Raw genomic sequence first — 21,141 nt, forward strand, 5'->3', positions numbered from 1 at the left:
AAGAGATCACATGACCTTGAGACCCTGCAACCATCATAAATATGAGTCAGTTACCATGTATCTGAATTTTGATCAGGTGACCATAGCAATAGCAATAGTTAGACTTATATACCGCTTCATAGGGCTTTCAGCCCTCTCTAAGCGGTTTACAGAGTCAGCATATTGCCCCCAACAACAATCCGGGTATTCATTTTACCCATCTCGGAAGGATGGAAGGCTGAGTCAACCTTGAGCCTAGTGGGATTTGAACAGCCGAATTGCTGAACTGCAGTCAGCTGAAGTAGCCTGCAGCGCTGCAGTGCTGCATTTAACCACTGCGCCACCTCGGCGCATCCCCATCCCACCATGGGGATGCTGCAATCGTCATAAGCATGAAAAACAGTCATAAGTCACTTTTTTCAGTGCTGTTGTAACTTCAGTCACTAAACAAATGATTGTAAGTCGAGGACTGCCTATTGGATTTTTTTTAAAAAGCCTCTGTCAAATTAAGCTTAACTCCTGATGTCTATAGGGACATATCCATCTTGTTTCTTTGGCAGCATTGTAGAAATAGCTTGCCGTTGCTTTTTTTCTTGCATAGTTTTGGAGATGTCAATCTAATCTACAGTCCTGAAATTGCTACCCTTCTAAATCCTAATCGGGTCTGACCCTGCTTAGCTTTGGAGAATCTGTCAGAACATCAGGAAGCCTGTCTTGGGCAAAAGGCAGGTATGTATTAAGTAAATGGAAGGGCACTGAAGTTCGCCCCTGAGAATTTCAGTGATTTTTTTTCTTCTGAAAGCAAATTCCTGGGGTTGAGCTAGAAGGCAAAAGAACAGCAGGCATACCTTTTCACTGAAGACAGATCATGGGGTGTCTGGTTAAAAAAATAGATTTTTTTTTGTCTGCATGCTGATTGAAAGCTTTTCCTACAGTGAAATTTTTCTGGCTCCATTTAGCCTTAAAATAAACTGGAGGATGGATCAAAACCATCAGCATCTCTAGTGCAATAGTTTTATGTGCATAAATCCCAGGCTTAATAAAGAAGCAGCTTGTCATATTTCAGAATAAACACCAAGGGGCAGTAGAACCTGGAGAACTAATGATAGCAGCTAAGCATAGAAACAGAAATGGAAAAATACAATTCTATTTGGTTTCCCTGTTGAAAAAATAAAGTCCTTCTGTTATTAATATCCCCCAATGCAAGAAGCACATCTGATATGTGCCGGGGGGCAAAAAAAAACAATGGATGGAAACTAATCAAGGAGAGAAGTAACCTGGAATTAAGGAGAAACTTCCTAAGAGTGAGAACAATTAACCAGTGGAACAGAAGATGCCTTCAGGAATTGTGGGTCACTGGAGGTTTTTAAGAAAAGATTGGAAGTCATTTGTGTGAAATGGTATAGGGCAGGGGTCATCAACCTTAAACACCCAAAAGAGACATTTTGGACCCATTTCCCACCAAAAAGAAAACACTGGGAGCCACAAAATCCTTCATTCGCCGGCACGGGATTAAACACCACCAATATGCGAACGATACTCAATTGTATCTGTCCGCCCCGTGCCAACTCAGCGAAGCAGTGGAAGTGATGTGCCAGTGCCTGGAGGCTGTTAGGGTCTGGATGGGAGTGAACAAGCTGGCTCTCAATCCAGACAAGACCGAGTGGCTATTGATGTTTCCTCCCAAGGATAGTCCAGATTCTCCATCTATCAGCCTGGGGGGTGAAAGTCTTCACCCCTCAGAGAGGGCCTGCAACTTGGGTGTCCTCCTGGATTCGCAGCTGACATTAGAACATCATTTGTCGGCTGTGACCAGGGGGGCTTTTGCCCAGGTTCTCCTGGTGCACCAGTTGCGTCCCTATCTGGACCGGGAGGCATTTCGAATGGTCACTCATGCCCTCGTCACCTCAAGGCTCGATTACTGCAACGCACTCTACATGGGGCTGCCCTTGAAGAGTGTTCGGAGACTACAGTTGGTCCAGAATGCAGCTGCGCGAGCGATATCAGGTGTACCTCGGTACACCCATGTTACACCTATCCTCCGCGAGCTGCACTGGCTCCCTATTGGTCTCCGGACACACTACAAAGTGCTGGTGATTACCTTTAAAGCCCTACATGGCCTTGGACCTGGATATCTGAGAGACTGCCTCCTGCTACATACCTCCCAACGTCCGATAAGAACCCACAGGCTAGGCCTCCTCCGGGTGCCGTCGACTGGACAATGCCGGCTGGCGACCACTCGGGGGAGAGCCTTTTCTGTAGCTGCTCCGGCTCTGTGGAACGAGCTACCAACAGAGATCCGGACCCTTCCCATGCTCGCGGCCTTCCAAAAAGCCACCAAAACCTGGCTGTTCTGACAGGCCTGCGGTTCTTGATCTATAAATCAGGTCCAACCCCCAGCTAAGCCAAATGTATGTTGTGTTTTTTTTAACTGTTTTTGTTCTCTCCCCTATTTGTAATTTTATTTTATCTCGTATTTGTAAGCCGCCCGGAGTCCTCCGGGATTGGACGGCATATAAACTTATTAAATTACGAATTCCTGCGCCTGACTATTTCCTGAGCACCCACAAACCTAGCATATGTATTTGAATTAAAGCTTCTGTTTTCTTCTGAAACTTTTCTTTTATTGGATTTATCCATGGTTGGCCTACTGGGGGTCAAAAAGCTCAGTAAATCGTGTGATGGCAGGTGTCACATATTGGCAGTTGTGACACATATTTTGAGGGACAGAGAGCCACAGCAGAGGGATGAAAGAGCCGTGGGTTGTATAGGGTCTCTTGCTTGAAGAAGACTTCCAAGGTCCCTTTCCAGCTCTATTCTGATTTATTTATTGATTGATTCATTCATTCAATCATTCATCCATGATGAGGACAAAGCTGAGAGCTCTAGCTCAACAACTTCTGGAGGACTACTATGGAAAGTTATCACCCAGCCCTCTCCCAGAAAAATGAAATATCCTAGGAAATATTGAAAAGGCAGAATATTATATTTCCCCGGATGTGAAAAGGAGAAATGTTTTAAAGAGAAACTTCCTGCAGCTTCCTGTCCCCCATTTTGTCAATGGGCCATTAAGAAGGCCAAGCTAGTCCCTTTACATAATAAAGAGTTCTCCACTTCAGCTCCAGGGGGATGGGATTAAGGCATGATAATATTGGCCCTTTACCCAACTCACCACATGGCATCTGAGAACTCAACCACACCTGGATTCAAAATGCAGCCTAGAGAGTTGCCCTTGCATGGCCCCACGGGAGTCTGACAACCAATCAGAATACAAGTTCAAGATCAAAGGCCAGAGAGAGCATAAAACCAGGGACTCAGCATCTCAGTCCTTCCTTCTCTCTTCTCCACCAACATTGAAGCATGTGATCACCTTTTCTGTTCAGGACTCAAGCCATGTGGTCCTGTCCTCCGTTAAACCATCTTTCCAAGCAGCCTCCATGTCTCCAGTGTCTTTTTTTCCCCACTTGGAGAACCCAGAAGGACATTTCTTTCATCACTACCAAATCCTCATCCCTGCTATAGAAGGTTAACTATAGGGTCAGACTCCTTCCTAAGCTACTTGAAAAAGTTATATACACAAACAGATATACACAAAGATTTTAGCCCTGTGCACTGCCATTGACCAAATATAGCAATCACAGAGCAGATTTTAAAGAATTTGGGTTATCAGTCCAGACAAAATTGCCAAGGAAAGAATGATCAAAGGCTGCTGATCCCAGTAGCTTATATTACATTATATTTCAGCTAGAATTAAAGGCAGCATATCTTAAATACTGATTGTCTGCCTTCCAGACTAAAGATCCATTAGGCTGGACTCTGGAAAAGCTACATTGGCCTTATATCATAATATAAACTTGGAAACAAAAATTGGAAAATTTGGAAGAAGTTCAATGGAATCAATATTTCCTCCATATTCCCCTTTTTAATTGCCTGATGACAGAAGATGTGTAATAAAGTTCTGGAAACAAAATAAGGCAGCTCACAAAATATATCACTTTCAGCCCACAGAAAATGCCTCATCCTGTTTAGACATACAAATGTACCCGTATTTTATACTTATCTCTCAGTAAGCTCATGAAATCAGCTTCTCCAGAATATATTAATTTTGTTCACTTCATACCTTTTTGCTAGCTTTTTAAAGTCAGCTAATTGAAACTCTGACAAACCTCCATTAGACACCAGAATGTTGTTTTGATATAGCAGTACAATGGAGTCATATTACAATGATGATAACAGTCACCTGAGATATTTTCATTTTGCAAAATATCCTTGAATCCAAATCCCTGAAAGAGCATCATGTACATTTATAGAAGAAATAAAAGGGGACCTGGCTAGAAGGAGGGGCATCGTAGTCCAATAATAAATGAAACTCTCATTTGGGAGAATCAGGGGTGGGTTCCTACCAGTTCGCACCAGTTCGGTAGAACCGGTTCGTCAAATCTACCGAACCGGTTAGAAGAGGTTCCACCAGTGGACCCGGAAAGCAGGCCACACCTACAGAAGAGGTTCCAAAAATTTTTAAAACCCACCACTGCTAAAGGGTTAGGGGTGCAAGGATATTGTAACTTGACAGCTTTAAGACTTGCATGCTTCAATGCCAGAGTTCCTGAGCCAATGTGACTGGAGGAGGAATTCTGGGAGTTGAAGTCCACAAGTCTTAAAGCTGTCAATTTTGAACACCCCTGGTTTTTCTTTTTCCTAAAGGGTTAGGGGTGCAAGGATCTTGTAACTTGACAGCTTTAAGACTTGCATGCTTCAATGCCAGAGTTTCTGAATAGCTACTTGGACCAACCTAAGTACTAATTCATAATTTCATATCCGGTCACATGGGCGGCAAGCCACTCCCATTCGGTCACATGGGTGGCAAGCCACTCCCACAAAGGAGTCCACACCCACAGAGTAGGTTCCAACAATTTTGGAAACCCACCACTGGGGAGAATCTAATCAATGCCAGACTGGCAAATGACAAGCAGTGCTTAGTTCTTCTTGCGTGTAGTAATTATGCACAATTGTGCACAAAAAGAGAAGAACTGCACACTTGGGGAAATTTAAGCCCTTCTTCAAAGGTCTGGACTCACCAATATCCAGAGTAATCTGAGGTCATCTATTAACCACTTTTCTATGTACAGCCAACATATTGAGAATTCTTCCTTTTTTTTCTAGGATTTATTTATTTATTTAGCATATGGCATATCTTACATGGACTAGCAATATATATATTAACATTTCACCTAGATTAGTAAAACCCAATCAAATATATGCGTCACAAAGATCTGGGTTCAAATATCAATGTCTAGCATCTTCTAGACCATCTTTTTTTAAAAAAAAAAAATTATTAAATAGTTTGATCTTTAAAAACAATAGGGAAGACACAATAAAGAAAAAAACACACAATAAGACAGAACAAAACACAGAACATACACAACAATATACGGTAATTTTACAGCTTTCTATATTCTTCTTATTGTAGTATTGGCCTTGCAGAGAGGACTTTTTTGTAACAAGGGACCTTAACTAAGTAGTGGATGATACTGATAGCAGAATGTTAAAATAACCAATCCTCAATTGCTACAAGGTCTCAAAAGTTAAAACAGAATGTTAGACCTGCTTGGGTTCCAAATCAGATATTCCAATGGTTACTTCTTTGTTGAAAATGTTTTATGATCCTCTCCTCATTCTAAAGTGGTCCACAAAATAATAAAAACCAGGTGATCTCTGCCTTTTGGCTCAGAAGTTAAATATTATATAAATGCAGAAGAGAAAGAGGGATGGGAAGGAAAGGAAAGGAAAGGGGGTGGGGACCAGAGGTGGGTTCCTACCAGTTCGCACTTATTAGGTAGAACCGGTTCGTCAAATCTACCGAACCGGTTAGAAGAGGTTCCACCAGTGGACCCGGAAAGCAGGCCACACCTACAGAAGAGGTTCCAAAAAAATTGGAAACCCACCACTGGTGGGGACAGAAGATATTTCACATCTATCAAACAGCTGGAGACAGGGCAGAAGAAGAAAAGCATCAGCGTAATAAACCTTAGTGTGGCTGGCTTCACAGCAACTTTTTGTTATTTTTACTTGCCCAAACAAAACTAAAGCAGTGGCAGTGATATGATCTCACACCCAATTCACTTATTGTCTTTTTCCATGTCTGGATAAGAAAGCTGAATGAAGAAAATTAGTTTAAACCCTTCTTAGTGTGGGAAGTTATCATCCAGCCCTCTGCCAGAAAAATGAAATATCCTAGGAAATATTGAAAAGGCAAAATATTTATCTGGATGTGAAAAGAAACATGCTTCAAAAGACAGAATAGTTGCCTATAGCTTTCTGCCCATCCCCAGCTAATGGGCCATTAAGATGGCCAGACTAGCCCACTTTACATAATAAAGACTTCTCCTCACTGCAGCTGTAGGGGGAAGGGATATTACTCAACTGACCACAAGGCAACTGAGAACTCATCACAGCCTTAGAGAGTAGCCCCCTGCATGGCACCATGGGAGTCTGACAACCAGTCAGAATGCATTTCTTACACAGGAACAAGAAACAGAGAGGTGGGACTGAACAGGGTATAAAAGCCTAGCAAGCCCCTTCTTCAGCCCTTCTCTCTTCTTCTCCATCAACACTGAAACATGTGATCTCCTTTTCTGTACAGGGCTCAAGCCATGTGGCCCTGTCCAACAATAAACCATCTTTCCAAGCAGCCTCCATGTCTCCAGTGTCTTCTTCCCCACTTGGAGCTGAACCCAAAAGGACATTTATTTCAACATTAGGTCCATGGTTGCCTGGCTTATACTGTTCATACAACATATCAGCCCTCCAAACACATGTGTCAACACTGAGAGTAAAACAACTAAGGAGAGTAGGCTTCCTCCAAGGTGAATCATGCTGAATTTAAGGCTAACTCAATTACAGTTGAAATGGGCAGGCTAGCAAACCAAGTTCCTCTTTGTTGTCTGTAATAGCCAACTTTGCATGCATATAAATCTTTCATAGAGAAGAAAGGGGGGTAGGAAGGAGGGAGGGAAGGAAGGAGGGAAGCAAGGAGGGAAGCAAGGAGAGAAGGAGAGAAGAAAGGGAAGGAAGGAGGGAAGGAAGAAGAGAAGGAAAGAAGAAAGGAGGGAAGGAAGGAGGGAATGTAGGAGAGAAGGAAGGGGGAAGGAAGGAGGAAAGGAAGGGGGGAAGGAAGGAGAGAAGGAGAAAAGGAAGGAAGGAGGGAAGGAAGGAGGGAAGGAGAGAAGGAGGGAAGGGGAAGGAGGGAGGGAAGGAAGGGGAGTAGGAGAGAAGAAACGAGGGAAGGAAAGAGGGAGGGAGGGAAGAAGAAGTAGGACCGTTGTAAGATAAGATGGATCTATGGGATGTTAAAAAAGCAATCTTCAAGTATATTGTCAACAGTAGGGAAAAATTGTTATAAATACATATTATTAATAACAGTTATGAGATCATATAATTGTGAATGTATATATGAAATTGATAAAATTAAATTAAATTAAAAAATAATAATAAATCTTTCATCTATAGTAGATGAGCAACAGTTTCCTGGATGTTTCCATTCATGGGAAAATGAATAAGGGAGATTGTCACACCCCAACATTTATCATTTTCTTCCAAAGGTCCTTTCAGACACATATTTGTTATCCATTCCAATTTTAAAATTTTGTAAAGCCTTCACCTTAGTCAAGGTGGATACTTTCCGCTCAGTTCTTCTTGGATGTTTTAAGAGCATTCCTATACACAGGGATTTATAATCCATGTGATGATGGTTCAACAGAAACTTTAGATCATGGGCTATTAAACTGTTTTCTATAAACAGATTCTTGCATATCCTGTCTTGAAGAAATTTCTATACTTTTATTCAGTATCTTGTTTGTATCTTCTCCCCAAGACAGCAATAAATAAATATTAAGGGAGATCTATCACTCATAAATCTATAGTTTTCCTTCAAAAATGCACAGCTCATATTTCACAGGTAATGCTCCTGTTTTGCCAAAACAGAAAGGAAAGGGGAAGGGAGAGAAAGCAACAAAGAGAGAGAGAAATATTGCTGCAAACAAATAATGGAATACTGGTTTAGCCCAGCCTTTGTTTGAAATGGCAACATTGCTCAAAGACACTGGCACTAGCATATGGCAAGCCCTTCCTCAAACAAATGTTTGAAAGCAATGTCACATATTTATTGTTGTCCCAAAATACCCATTGTTTTCAGGGGACCTTGGGGTTATGTACCTAAGACATGAGAAATTGCAGCCTTGGACTATAAATCTATATGAATTGGTTCACCGACAAATGTGCGCTCGACAAAAGCGCGCTGACGAAACTGCGACGAGAAAACCACGAGGTTGAAATTGTACTGATGAATGCACGCAGAAGCACGCCGACAACAGCGTGCTGACAAAAGTGCGCCTTCAACAAACAACTAATAACAACCTAATAAACCTAAATCTAACCCTAATCCTAAACCTAACCCTAAACCTAACCCTAAACCTAACCCTAAACCTAACCCTAACTCTAACCCTAACCCTAACCCTAACCCTAACCCTAACCCTAACCCTAACCCTAACCCTTACCTTAACTTAAATCGCGCTTTTGTGGGCGCGGTTTTGTCGGCGCATTGTTATGGACGTGTTTATGACGCCGCGGTTTTCTCGGTGTGGTTTTGTCGGCGCACTTTTATCATGCGCCCTTTTTTGGGTCATGTATGAATACAGTTTGTGTAGCCACAGCAGAGAGGAGGAGACATTCAGAGGGATAGGAACACTCCTGTTTCTTGGGTACCTCTTGGGACTTGTAGAAGTATGTTAGTTCATGGAATGGTGGCAAAAGATGTTACTAAAGCCCTAATTTTTGGAAGAACCAAGCCCAACACCTGAATTAATAATGCTGTGAAAGATAGCCTTCAATTTGAGTTCAACTCTGTTATTGTTGTGTTTTTTTAAGTTCAACTCCTATTTGCTATGTAGATACGGATCAGTGGTGGGATTAAAATAATTTAACAACCGGTTCTCTTCCCTAATGACCAGCTGGGTGGGCATGTTCTTGGTTGTCATGTGACTTGGTGGGCGTGGCCAACTCAACGTCCCTCACGTCGATGGGCACTTCGCCTTAGCTGTTACAATGTAATAATGGTTAACCGGAGAGGCAGTTTCTGTAAGCAGGGCAATAGAGATGAGGCTAGAAAACCAGGGACTCAGCATCTCAGTCCTTCCTTCTCTTCTTCTCCACCAACATTGAAGCATGTGATCACCTTTTCTGTTCAGGACTCAAGCCATGTGGTCCTGTCCACCAATAAACCATCTTTCCAAGCAGCCTCCATGTCTCCAGTGTCTTTTTTCCCCACTTGGAGAACCCAGAAGGACATTTCTTTCATCACTACCAAATCCTCGTCCCTGCTATAGAAGGTTAACTATAGGGTCAGACTCCTTCCTAAGCTACTTGAAAAAGTTATATACACAAACAGATATACACAAAGATTTTAGCCCTGTGCACTGCCATTGACCAAATATAGCAATCAGAGAGCAGATTTTAAAGAATTTGGATTATCAGTCCAGACAAAATTGCCAAGGAAAGAATGATCAAAGGCTGCTGATCCCAGTAGTTTATATTACATTATATTTCAGCTAGAATTAAAGGCAGCATATCTTAAATACTGATTGTCTGCCTTCCCGACTAAAGATCCATTAGCCTAGACTCTGGAAAAGCTACATTGGCCTTATATCATAATCTAAACTTGGAAACAAAAATTGGAAAATTTGGAAGAAGTTCTCCGAACTGCTTAGAAAATTAACAACTGGTTCTCCCGAATAGGTGAGAACTGGCTGAATCCCACCACTGATACAGATTTTATTCTTCTAGCAGGAATATAGAAACAATCTGCCAACACCTTCTTCTCAGATGTTTTTCAACTGCTTTGTGGTCTCTTTTCTAAGCATTTACCAATTCTGACTTGGTAACTTCTCAAAATCAGCTCAGGTTTGGTAATTCTGTCATTCCTGCAATGATTTTACTTGTCATGTCTTTTTCAGCCCTTTCCTTCATGTTTAGATAAGCTTTTAATCACAGTTGGGGCAAAAACCCTGATAGGAATAACTTTTTAAAAAGTATCTCTAGAGTCACTGCATCAATCAAATTATTTTCCGTGGTAATTTAAAAAAAAAAAAAAGAGAGAACTAATCACACAGAGCTATCTTAGCTGTTGGTAGATGAATATCACTGTGAATTGATTTTAAATGCTGCAGGAACCATCTGAGACCTGCCTATACATTAGAATGTATGAGACATAAATATGTATATATATATAAATAAAATATGAGAGACCAGGGATTTGATTTCAGGGCAAGTGAACCCATCTCAAGAATTTTATCATCTTCTCTTAAATATAATTTTGCCACATGAAAGATTCAATGTACAAACTATTCAATCGTGACCTTGAGAAAAAAGATATCATGATTTAGGCCTTTTAAAAATTATTAATGCAATGCTTGCACTCCAATCTCCTCAAAATTCTTTCCTCTTATTTCTCTCTTTTGCCAGAGTTGGTGATGATGATTTCCCCCAAAAAATTATTGAACCCTTGTAGTGCACATATCTAGAGATAGATGAGATTCCCTGCCTTTGTGACTATAGTTGATCCATCCAATTTTCAACCTTCCTTCAGTTCTCCCAAACATGCACATCCCTCCAATGTGTGGGTCCCCGAAACCACTAATTCCCTTCACCTTTCTCCTAAAAAAGCCATGTCTTGCACAATACATAAGCAGCAATCACAACCAGGCTGAGAAAGTGGATGCTAGACAGTGCTGCACAGTTTTCAGAACGAGTCTAAGCAAATGGGTTTGGAAACGGCAAATAAAGATAACAGAATAACACCATTGGAAAGGACCTTGGAGGTATTTTAGTCCAACCCTCTGCTCAAGCAGGAGAGCCTATACTATTTCAGACAAATGGCTGTTCAGTCTCTTAAAAACCTCCAGTGTTGGGGCATTCACAACTCCTGAAGGCAAGTCGTTCCACTGATTAATTATTCTCACTACCAGGACATTTATCCTTAGTTCTAGGTTGGTCCTCTCCTTGGTTAGTTTCCATCCATTGCTTCTTGTCCTGCCATCTGGTGCTTTGGAAAATAGGTTGACCTCATCTTCTTTGTGGCAGCCCCCTAGTTATTGGAAGACTGCTATCATGTCACCCCTACTCCTTCTCTTCATTAAACTAGAGTCTAGACATACCCAATTCCAGAAAGCATTCTTCGTTATGTTTTAGTCCCCTAATCATCTTTGTTGTTCGTTGGAATAGAATATAAACAAGGGGGAAAGGATTTAACAAATTACATGGCTTCACGGTGGTGACCTTTCTCCATGTTTATTCTGCAGCTCATTAAACGGGGCACCATTGTTTGTCAAAGCTGAGATGAGCAAAGTGTGACCCAACCAGGTCAGATTTGTTTGATGGTGGATTACAGTTGCAGCCCACTAGGTAGAAGAAAGTGCAAGGTCTTCTAGGAAGGGGTTGATCTCAGTGAACAGTTTGGCTTTCACATGTGGTGTCTGTCATCATTTGTTATAGTGAAGAATCTTCCGTTTCAGGACATTTCAGGCAGTTACTCCTTTCTACCCTGTAGTCCACTGATTTGAGGGGATTCGGTTAGTCTTGTTCAACATATTTGCAGGAAAGACCATGCCAAACATCTTCTTCACTAGGTCTGAGAAATATCTACCTGGCACCCTGTAGCAGGCATCAGCACCGTGATTTCCACCGGCTCCTTTGAGATCTGCCAGCTTCCTTTCCACCTCTTCACTTTTAATCCATGGATTTTGCAAACTTCTATCTTATGGCCTCACCTTGAGTCCCCTGGAAATACAAGAGTTATGATTGTATAATTTAAAAAATGGCAGCTCAAAGTGTTGAAAGAAATGTCCTTTTGGGTTCAGCTCCAAGTGGGGAAGAAGACACTGGAGACATGGAGGCTGCTTGGAAAGATGGTTTATTGTTGGACAAGGCCCCATGGCTTGAGCCCTGTACAGAAAAGGTGATCACATGTTTCAACGTTGATGAGGAAGAAGAGAGAAGGGCTGAAGAAGGGGCTTGCTAGGCTTTTTATACCGTTTAGTCCCACCTCTCTGTTTCCTGTTCCTGTGGCTCAGTGGTTAAATGCAGCACTGCAGGCTACTTCAGCTGATTGCAGTTCTGCAGTTCGGCTGTTCAAATCTCACCGGCTCAGGGTTGACTCAGCCTTCCATCCTTCCGAGGTGGGTAAAATGAGGACCCGGATTGTTGTTGGGGGCAATATGCTGACTCTGTAAACCGCTTAGAGAGGGCTGAAAGCCCTATGAAGCGGTATATAAGTCTAACTGCTATTGCTGTGTAAGAAATGTATTCTGACTGGTTGTCAGACTCCCATGGTGCCATGCAGGGGGCTACTCTCTAGGCTGTGATGAGTTCTCAGTTGCCTTGTGGTCAGTTGAGTAATATCCCTTCCCCCTACAGCTGCAGTGAGGAGAAGTCTTTATTATGTAAAGTGGGCTAGCCTGGCCATCTTAATGGCCCATTAGCTGGGGATGGGCAGAAAGCTATAGGCAACTATTCTGTCTTTTGAAACATGTTTCTTTACACATCCAGAGAAATATTCTGCCTTTTCAATATTTCCTAGGATATTTCATTTTTCTGGGAGAGGGCTGGATGATAACTTCCCACAAAAGGAACCCTGGACTTGGTTTGGAAGTGTGTGCACCTCCAGGGGGGAAAAAAAGCCAAATGGAGAACAGGGAGAGTAGTCTGAATCAATTAATGGGACGCAGGTAAGGTATTGTCATTGTGCGGGAGAAGATGAAGGATGCAACCCCCTTTGTCTTGTACAGAATAAAGGAGGAATAGAAATCTAATAAAGGAAGGAAGCGTCGCCTGGTCCCTTGAGATGAAGAGCTGGAAATGGGATCCTTTTAAAATATTAATAAAATCGGGATTCTCCATCAGCCAAGTCCTGCCTTCCGTCCAGGCTACCTGCACCGCGAGCGATCCTAAGCCCAGCCACGACTGATCAATCTTTTCTTTCTTTCTTTTTTTTATAATCCCCATTCTTCGTTTCTTCCTCTTTTGGTTCGCAACGCTATAGGCTGGAGCCACGTTCCAAGCCAGCCAATCCCGACCCACTGCTTGCCTACTTCAAAAGCGAAAATGCTAATCGGCTCCTCTCGTCGAGAGCCCCGATTGGATGGCTGACTGGGATGGGGCGGGATTGACCAGGGGGAGGGTCGGTTTCGGAAGCCGTGTGTTGGACGCAACCCTGAGAAAGGAGCTGCACCTCGGGTCGGTCGCTCGCTCGCTCCGCCGTTGCTCGCTTCGGATTGAGCCGTCCGCAACAGAGCTGCAATCATCTCCTTCGGAAAGCCGCGGGGAAGGAGGATTCCCCGCGATTGGAATGCTGCGGCTCGTTCCGAGGCTGGGTGGAGGACGTGGGCAGAGCGCCTGGTAAAGCGAGATTGTCATAGGCGCCCCGCGCAGTTCGGGGTATTGTTTCGCCTTTCGTTCCGCCAAGCAGCTGCTCTGGGGCCTCTGATGCACCCCTTCCAGTGGTGTAACGGTAAGCCCGCTCGATCCTCGGCCGGGATGAGGAAGGGCAAGCAAGCCCCCTCGCGAGTCTCCCATGAAAATACCCTTCTCTGTCCTCCGTCCAGATTCACTCGTGGGAGAGAGCTTCTCCTTTATTGGCAGAGCTGCTAGCCCAAAGGGGGTGTGCGGACTCTTCTCCCTCCCCCGCCGCTGTATTTAGGAGATCAAAAGGGGAGCTGCTGCGGGTGGAGAGGAGAATGAGGAGTCCGCCCCTTCCAGGAGCGGATCGGTCGGGCTGTTCTTTGTCTCCGCTTAAGGAAACAGCACCGCCTTGAGGTTCCCAAACCCTTCAGAACAGCGAGGCTGGAGTGGATCGATGCGTCGCCGAACCGACGCGGTTGAATGTCTTTGTTGTGGGTCTTCATCTAGTGTGGCAGGATTAGGGTTCCCTCTCCCTAATATCGGAGGGCAGGTACTTAAGTTCCTTTCCACCCTAAACACTGATTTGCGTGGAATCCGCGCGACCCTGCCATCAGAGCCTCTGAAGCCAATCCTGTGGGATAGCAACCTTACTGGGTTAGGATTGCAAAATCCGTTCGCCCCGGCACATGAAACCCACATCAAAAATCTGCTTGGTAGCTTTGCGCAGCATGGGAGTTCTTGGATTGGGTGTTTATCTTGGTTTATTGTTAGCTGTGCAAACCCAACCTCTTTAGGGTCAGTACAAACTATGTTTAATCCAGTAACTGGGTTCTGTTGTAAAGTACAGGAAGGTGATCAGATCATTTAGTCAGTTCCATTGGGTGCACATTGTACCCTGTTGAATAGTATCTAGTGCTGCCAGTTTTGGACTACAACTCCCATCAGCCACGACCAAATATTTAAAGAATGTGAACACTGAAATAAGAGATGGGCATGAGGCTGCAGGCCCCTTGCTCCAATTCTTTCCCTTAATATTATTTAGTTCCTCTTGATAAAAACAATAAAGCTGGATTTTCTTAGAGAATTATGTGCAAAACTTTTTCTCCCATCAAACAAGACAGCAAAGCCAAGACTTGAATATATATGTTTGAACAATATAATAAGGATTACTTAAATTTGAGAAACATGATAGATTACTAATATTGTTATTGATTAACATGAATGATACCCAGAACCAACTCTGTTCACACACAGTATAAATGTATAACTTAGAAAAGTAATAAAAATATATTTTAAAAAAGATGGTTCCAATTCTGAAATTTAACAATTAGGACTTCAAATGCTCTGCCTTGGAATGGTCAAATCTTTGTTTATTTTCAGTCTCAAAATGGCAATTGGACAATAAGAATAGCAAATGGGGATGTAATGAGATCAGCCAATCTTGTGAATTTTATCATGGTACTTTGCTGCTTAACTTCTATCCTATATTCACCTCCAAAAAGTTGCTGAGCTGATCCCATTTTGTGGATGTTTTTACTCCAAGGAAGATTGCTTGGCTGGCAGGCACATTCCCTTTGCTCAAAAACTTTTTGCGTTAGGCTTTGGGATGTTTCAAATGAGGAGAGGCGGGTAAAAATGAATCCACCTTGGCTGAAGACACAAAGAAGCAGAAAAGTCTCCTGCCTTGAACAGTTTAGTAAAACCCTATTTTGCATGTTGCATTTTGTGGGGCGGTTAAGATTGGTTCCCTTCAGAAGCCTAGCAGATGGTGACTGCTTTTATCATGGTTAATTAAAAGGGTAAAGCTGTGCTTGGGATGAATTACTTAAAGCAGCTTTTGTTGTGTGGCTTCCTTCTTCATTTCCTCTTTTTTAACCCTCCTTCATCTCGCCTCTCTATTTCGTGAAATTTAACAAATCTGCAATCTCTGAGCCATGTGCTTCCCAGAAAATGGCAGGGAAAGGAATCAGGAGGAGAGGTGGTCTATATTCTGAGTATCCACAAAGACACAGAAGTCAAAGTCAGAGACTCAGTTAACCTCTTCTGCTTTGCTTGAAGCAAAGTCAGCTTCTTCCACCACCTGCAGCTTCATGGATAGGATTAGAACAAAACTGGGTTAGGACAAAAATCCCATCTCCCACTGTCAGGACTATTTGCAAACAAGATGCAGTAAACAAAGTATGCTTTGGAATCTTTTCAGTAAAGTCTAAATAAAACGGAGTTGCTTTTCAATTGTAGGTTTGCAGGTCTGTTAGCTAAAACAATTCCATTTTTTTTCTTAGTAGGACATGCTACTTAATCAAGGACTAATTTCTATGTTAATCAAGGACTATTTCTATTCCTCCAATTTTGATGGTGGCCCAGCTAATAATGCTTGAACAATCCTCCTCCTCCTCCCTTTTTCTTCCTCTTCTTTTTTGAATGATACAAATATTAAGAGCTATTATATGATCAGGATTATGATCTGTCACTATATATGTGTTTCATGTACAACAATCCTACAAGGTAAGCAGGTTATTTCTCGTTATTGAAGACAAGGATAAATATGTAAAAAATTCATTGTTTTTTTTAAAAGAAAAAGAAATAATATGAGCTTATCAAATAAGGCAAATTTCTTCCACAAAGGGGATGAAAATAAACAAAGATTTGACCATTCCAGGCAGAGCATTTGAAGTCCTAATTTTTAAAAGTCAGAATTGGAACCATCTTTTTTTAAATATATTTGTATTACTTTTTTAAGTTATACGTTTATATTGTGTGTGAACAGAGTTGGTTCTGAGTATCATTCATGTTAATCCAATTCACAATAACAATATTAGTAACCTCTATCATGTTTCTCAAATTTAAGTAATCCTTATTATATTGTTCAAACATATATATTCAAAAAATGCCTAACTCCTCATCTTTATCTTTCTTGTTCTATCTAAACATTATTCTATTATATATGAACACATTTAACTAAGTTTCATTTATATTGATCCAGTTTACACTAACCTTATTAATAATCTCTATCACATTTATCAAGTTTATATAATCCTCATTATTTATACATCTCTTTAATACTTCAATTCTTATCCATTTTTCCATTTTAATCCAATTCACATTAACAGTGTGAACAAAGTTAACTAGATATCATTCATGTTGATACTTTACATTAAAATTATTATCTCTATCACATTAATTAAATTATATAGTCTTGTGACATTGTTAAAATATACATTGAAAGAAAAATATCTAACATCTGTAAACTTCTATTATTTTTATTCATTCTATAAGCAATTTGTCTTTTAATATTTCCCCTATCTAATTTTATTTCTGCCTCTCTAGCTTATAATAGGCTAATATTTAAAGGGCATTTTTTACCTAGCATCTCTTCTCTTTTTTAGTGCTTCAATTCTTATCCATTTTTTAATTCTGCTCCCACACTCCTCCTTTTTATCTCTATTTCATCTATCTCTTTTTTTGTTCACTCCTTTCTCCCAGTAGAATCTTATATTGCCACTTCTCCCAATTATCTGCCCTTGTCCTAATCTCCTTATCAAAAGTATCTTCCTGCCTCTCCTATTGTTGATTTATCTGTTTTGTTTTCTTTAATATTTCTTCCTTTGTCAGCTGATTTGTTAGTCCCCTTTTTGCTTCAGTCCTTGGTTTATTTGTTGATATAGCCAATCCTTCTCTACTTTCCGCTTCTTTTGCTTGTCCTTTATCTGGTTTTCCTCTTCATCAAGATGTTGCTTTATTTGCTGATTTTTCTGATCCATATTTTTTTTCCTGTTCATATTCTATTTGCTGACAAGTGGTCCATTATTTCCCCCAGTTCATGTACATTTTGGTCTTTATTTCTCATTATTTGCAAAATACGGTCTGTTTTCTGATCCATTCCATCAGTTAAGTTCAAAATATTTTGAAACACCAAGGCCATCTGATTAAAAAGTTCTCTCATTCCCAAGGCTGTTCCTTCAACTCCAGCCATAATGACAATAACCGTAGGGCAAACAATCATGCCATCAATCAAATCCAACATCCAGGGAGTTCAAGATCATGGGAGTATGCTTTGATAAATAAGATTCTCCTCTCCAAGAATTGGAACCATCTTGATGGTGTGAAACAAGAGTTGCCTTCTCTTTTTATCTCTCAGGCTTCTCACTTTTAACAGCTACATGTCAGACAGGAACACCCTGGTTCCTTCCATGCTGAAAGCAATTGTCATCTATTCCACTTGGGACATCAATTTTGATCCTTGGGTAATACTAAGACACAGAAACAATTTGTAGTTTTAAACATTTTAGTGGGAAGTAAGCAAAACTGGTAGGATTCTTTGTACTCACCTACAAAGTGAGCAATGAAGAGAAAGTTGCCTAGAGTAAAACTATAATTAACTTGTTCTTGGAGATTCTCAATCATCCAGGTCATGATTGTCCCACAGGTGCTGTTCAAAAACCAATGGGACTTTAATACAATACAATACAATACAATAGCAGAGTTGGAAGGGACCTTCGAGGTCTTGTAGTTCAACCCCTGCCTAGGCAGGAAACCCTATACCGTTCCAGACAAATGGCTATCCAACATCTTCTTAAAGACTTTCAGTGTTGGGGCATTCACAACTTTTGGAGGCAAGCTGTTCCACTGATTAATTGTTCTAACTGTCAGGAAATTTCTCCTCAGTTCTAAGTTGCTTCTCTCCTTGATTAGTTTCCACCCATTGCTTCTTGTTCTACCCTCAGGTGCCTTGGAGAATAGTTTGACTCCCTCTTCTTTGTGGCAACCCCTGAGATATTGGAACACTGCTATCATGTCTCCCCTAGTCCTTCTTTTCATTAAACTAGACATACCCAGTTCCTGCAACCGTTCTTCATATGTTTTAGTCTCCAGTCCCCTAATCATCTTTGTTGCTCTTCTCTGCACTCTTTCTACGGTCTCCACATTTTTTCTACATTGTGGTGACCAAAACTGAATGCAATATTCCAAGTGTGGCCTTACCAAGGCATTATAAAATGGTATTAACACTTCACGTGATCTTGATTCTATCCCTCTGTTTATGCAGCCTAAAACTGTGTTGGCTTTTTTGGCAGCTGCTGCACATGGCTGGCTCATATTTAAATGGTTGTCCACTAGGACTCCAAGATCCCTCTCACACTTATTGCTATTGAGCAAGGTACCACCTATACTGTACCTATGCATTTCGTTTTTCTTGCCTAAATGTAGAACCTTACTCTTTCCACCATTGAAAAGAGTTTTTCAGTCTTTTTAATCATCTTTTCTCAGTTTTTCTCCTTGAAGATATTTCATTTCTCATCCAAGAAGCTTCTTTGGTTCAACTGAAGAATTGAAGAAACCTCTTGGATGAGATGTGAAACGTTCTCAAGGAGAAAAACCAAGAAAGTCCAGTTGCCTTTTGAACAGCACTGCGGGACAGAATTAAAATGATAGATGTCCAGCAGCAGACACTCATGAGGCCAGACGGTGTACACATATAATCAGTTCTTTAGTTTGGGGTTATGGTAGTATCTGATTGATTCATTGAATAATAAATCATGACTTAAAAGTATGAGTCTGCCAGGCCAGATTCACGCATAGCTCAAAGCTGGTTTGAGTATCCTTGGAAGTGAGAGCGTGTAGGGCTTGTATTATGCCAACATTTTTTTAATCCAGAAAAGACTACTTACAACTTCCAGAGATCAAAACAGTGGCAGTGACTCTTTCACTAAGGATTGGTGATCAGATCAATATAAAAACTCTCTATGGTTGCTTAAAGGGGGGAAATGGCTCTCCTCTTATAGATTATCCTTTGTATACCTGGTGAGGCTCTTGGAAGTAAAGTCCTGGATAAAACATTTTGGCAGCATCTAAGGAGTTATGAATAATTGAGCGCCCTGTTCTGGAGATTGTAAAACTGAAAGACTGGGGAATAAATGGGCTTTTAAGAAATAAGATGAAGCTCAGTGATAAAACAGCAGGTTTCCAGGGTAGAGCTTGGCTTCTCTAGATCAAAAGGATCAGACAGTGGGAAGATCTAAGAGCTGCTGCAGTTAAAAGAGTTAGAATTGGGTCAAGTTGGCATAATGCACTTTCCAAAATGCCAAGATAAGGAGTTACTACAACCAGGCCAAAGGACATTTATCCATTATATCTTGATTTACATTGCTCTTTGTCCAAACAAGCTATTCAGCCCCTGAGTTTTACAAATAAATATAAATATGGACTGTTTTCAAAGCTAGGATATATTGAACTTGAAGGACAAGAGTCCTTCTTTGAGGTAATGGCTAGTTTTAAAACCTTTGATAGATAAATAAATAAATATAATTTGTGGAGTGCCACAGTACTAGGCATCTCTACTAGGAAGTCACTTCTCCCTCGATAAAGTCAGAGGAGACTTGGTCCTTTTGCTAGAAGATTGGAATGTTCAGTTGAGGACTATCCTGATCCATTAGGGAATGGACTTCTCACCTCCTAAGATTTTTCTCAAGAGGTGAGATTTGCTTTAGGGAAATCAAGATGCGTCACCTGTCCACCCATAGACAAACCTACTGTATCAATGTCCATCTTTTTTCAGGCTTTCCTTTTTAAAAGCCTATGGTTTATTCCTGGCATTGCAGCATAGTGACTCTGAATTTGACATTTATTCCATCTTAGTTTGGAATCAGTTATGCTTATGCTGTTTCCAAGCCTGATTGGGAGTTTACATGAAATTACTGTCTGGATGATTTAATCTGTTTATGTTTTTCTGGGTAGGAATGCTTGGAAGTGGCCTTGCAAATAATTATCAATTGAGGTCCCCCCCCCCACATTGTGTTGGACAGAACCGACTGTTAAGATTGCCTCCCTTAACCCCAAATTTGTCCGTTTCATTCTAGAAAAGAAGGAAGGCGTGGGAAAGAAGAAGTAACACAGGAATGCTCAGTTACATATTGGTTGCAGTCATACTTTGCAATAAGCCATACTATGGCATTTTGGTTTTGATTTACTGGTCTGAGCAAGCCCAGCCCCTGTGCTTTTTGATTCACTGACACATCTGAATCATGCTCCTGTCATTAACTATGCCAAGATCAATTTCTAGTCTCTTGGCAAGATCAATGTGCACAGATGCTTTGTAAAGTCACTTGGGGACAAGATCAACTTAAGGGCAAGTTTGCCTTTACGGTTTACATCAAAATTGTACAGCAATTTCAGTTACCATCTTTTTTTCTTAAAGGTGATAAATAATGGAGGACAGACTATGCCAAAGCAATCAGGCAAATGTCAGAATCCTAAACAAAAGAAAAAAGACATTTGAACTCTCCATAATATGTTACACTACACATTGCTGACCTGAAAGGAACTCTATTTTCTCCTAATTAACCTACTTTTAAGAGAATCAGGGTGGGAGGAAGGTGGTATCTTAAATTTTCTGGAAATGTAGAAAAAGAAAGCTATACATTTTCAAACTTTCCTTTAGGAGAGGTTAATGTTACATTCCGTTCCTTTACTCTGAATTTCACACAGTAAACTTTATTGTTGCTATTAAATCATGTAGACAAACTGTGTTGAGACTGGGAAAAGAAGGAAACTCCTTCTTGTTCCTTGATGCTCTACTGATGAGGCAGCCAGCTTCTGGGCTCCTTCTTGCACACCAAGCAGCCAAGTTTCCATCTGTGCAATCCTCAGTGGACAGTCTTAGGCACCAGGTGGTGGAAGAAATATCAGCCAGAAGTTAGTAAACCACCTATCAGT

At 41.2% G+C, this 21,141-nt stretch overlaps 1 protein-coding gene across 2 annotated transcripts in view; it reads left to right on the forward strand.

Moving 5' to 3' along the window:
* The first annotated feature begins 13,313 nt into the window (after positions 1-13,313).
* RNF122 (ring finger protein 122) overlaps positions 13,314-21,141 on the forward strand; it is a 34,283-nt gene continuing 26,455 nt past the window's right edge. Inside the window, exon 1 of one of the 2 annotated variants that reach the window (XM_087706241.1) lies at positions 13,314-13,540. In XM_087706241.1, coding sequence (XP_087562367.1) covers positions 13,516-13,540 — 25 coding nt within the window. In that variant the 5' untranslated portion in view covers positions 13,314-13,515. The remainder of the gene's footprint in view (positions 13,541-21,141) is intronic. The other variant, XM_087706243.1, reaches the window with a different exon arrangement.

Source organism: Thamnophis sirtalis, unplaced genomic scaffold (assembly GCF_051295495.1).
Source record: "Thamnophis sirtalis isolate CommonGarterSnake01/CBP01778 unplaced genomic scaffold, rThaSir2_p1.2 scaffold_2, whole genome shotgun sequence".
NCBI classification, from domain to species: domain Eukaryota; kingdom Metazoa; phylum Chordata; class Lepidosauria; order Squamata; family Natricidae; genus Thamnophis; species Thamnophis sirtalis.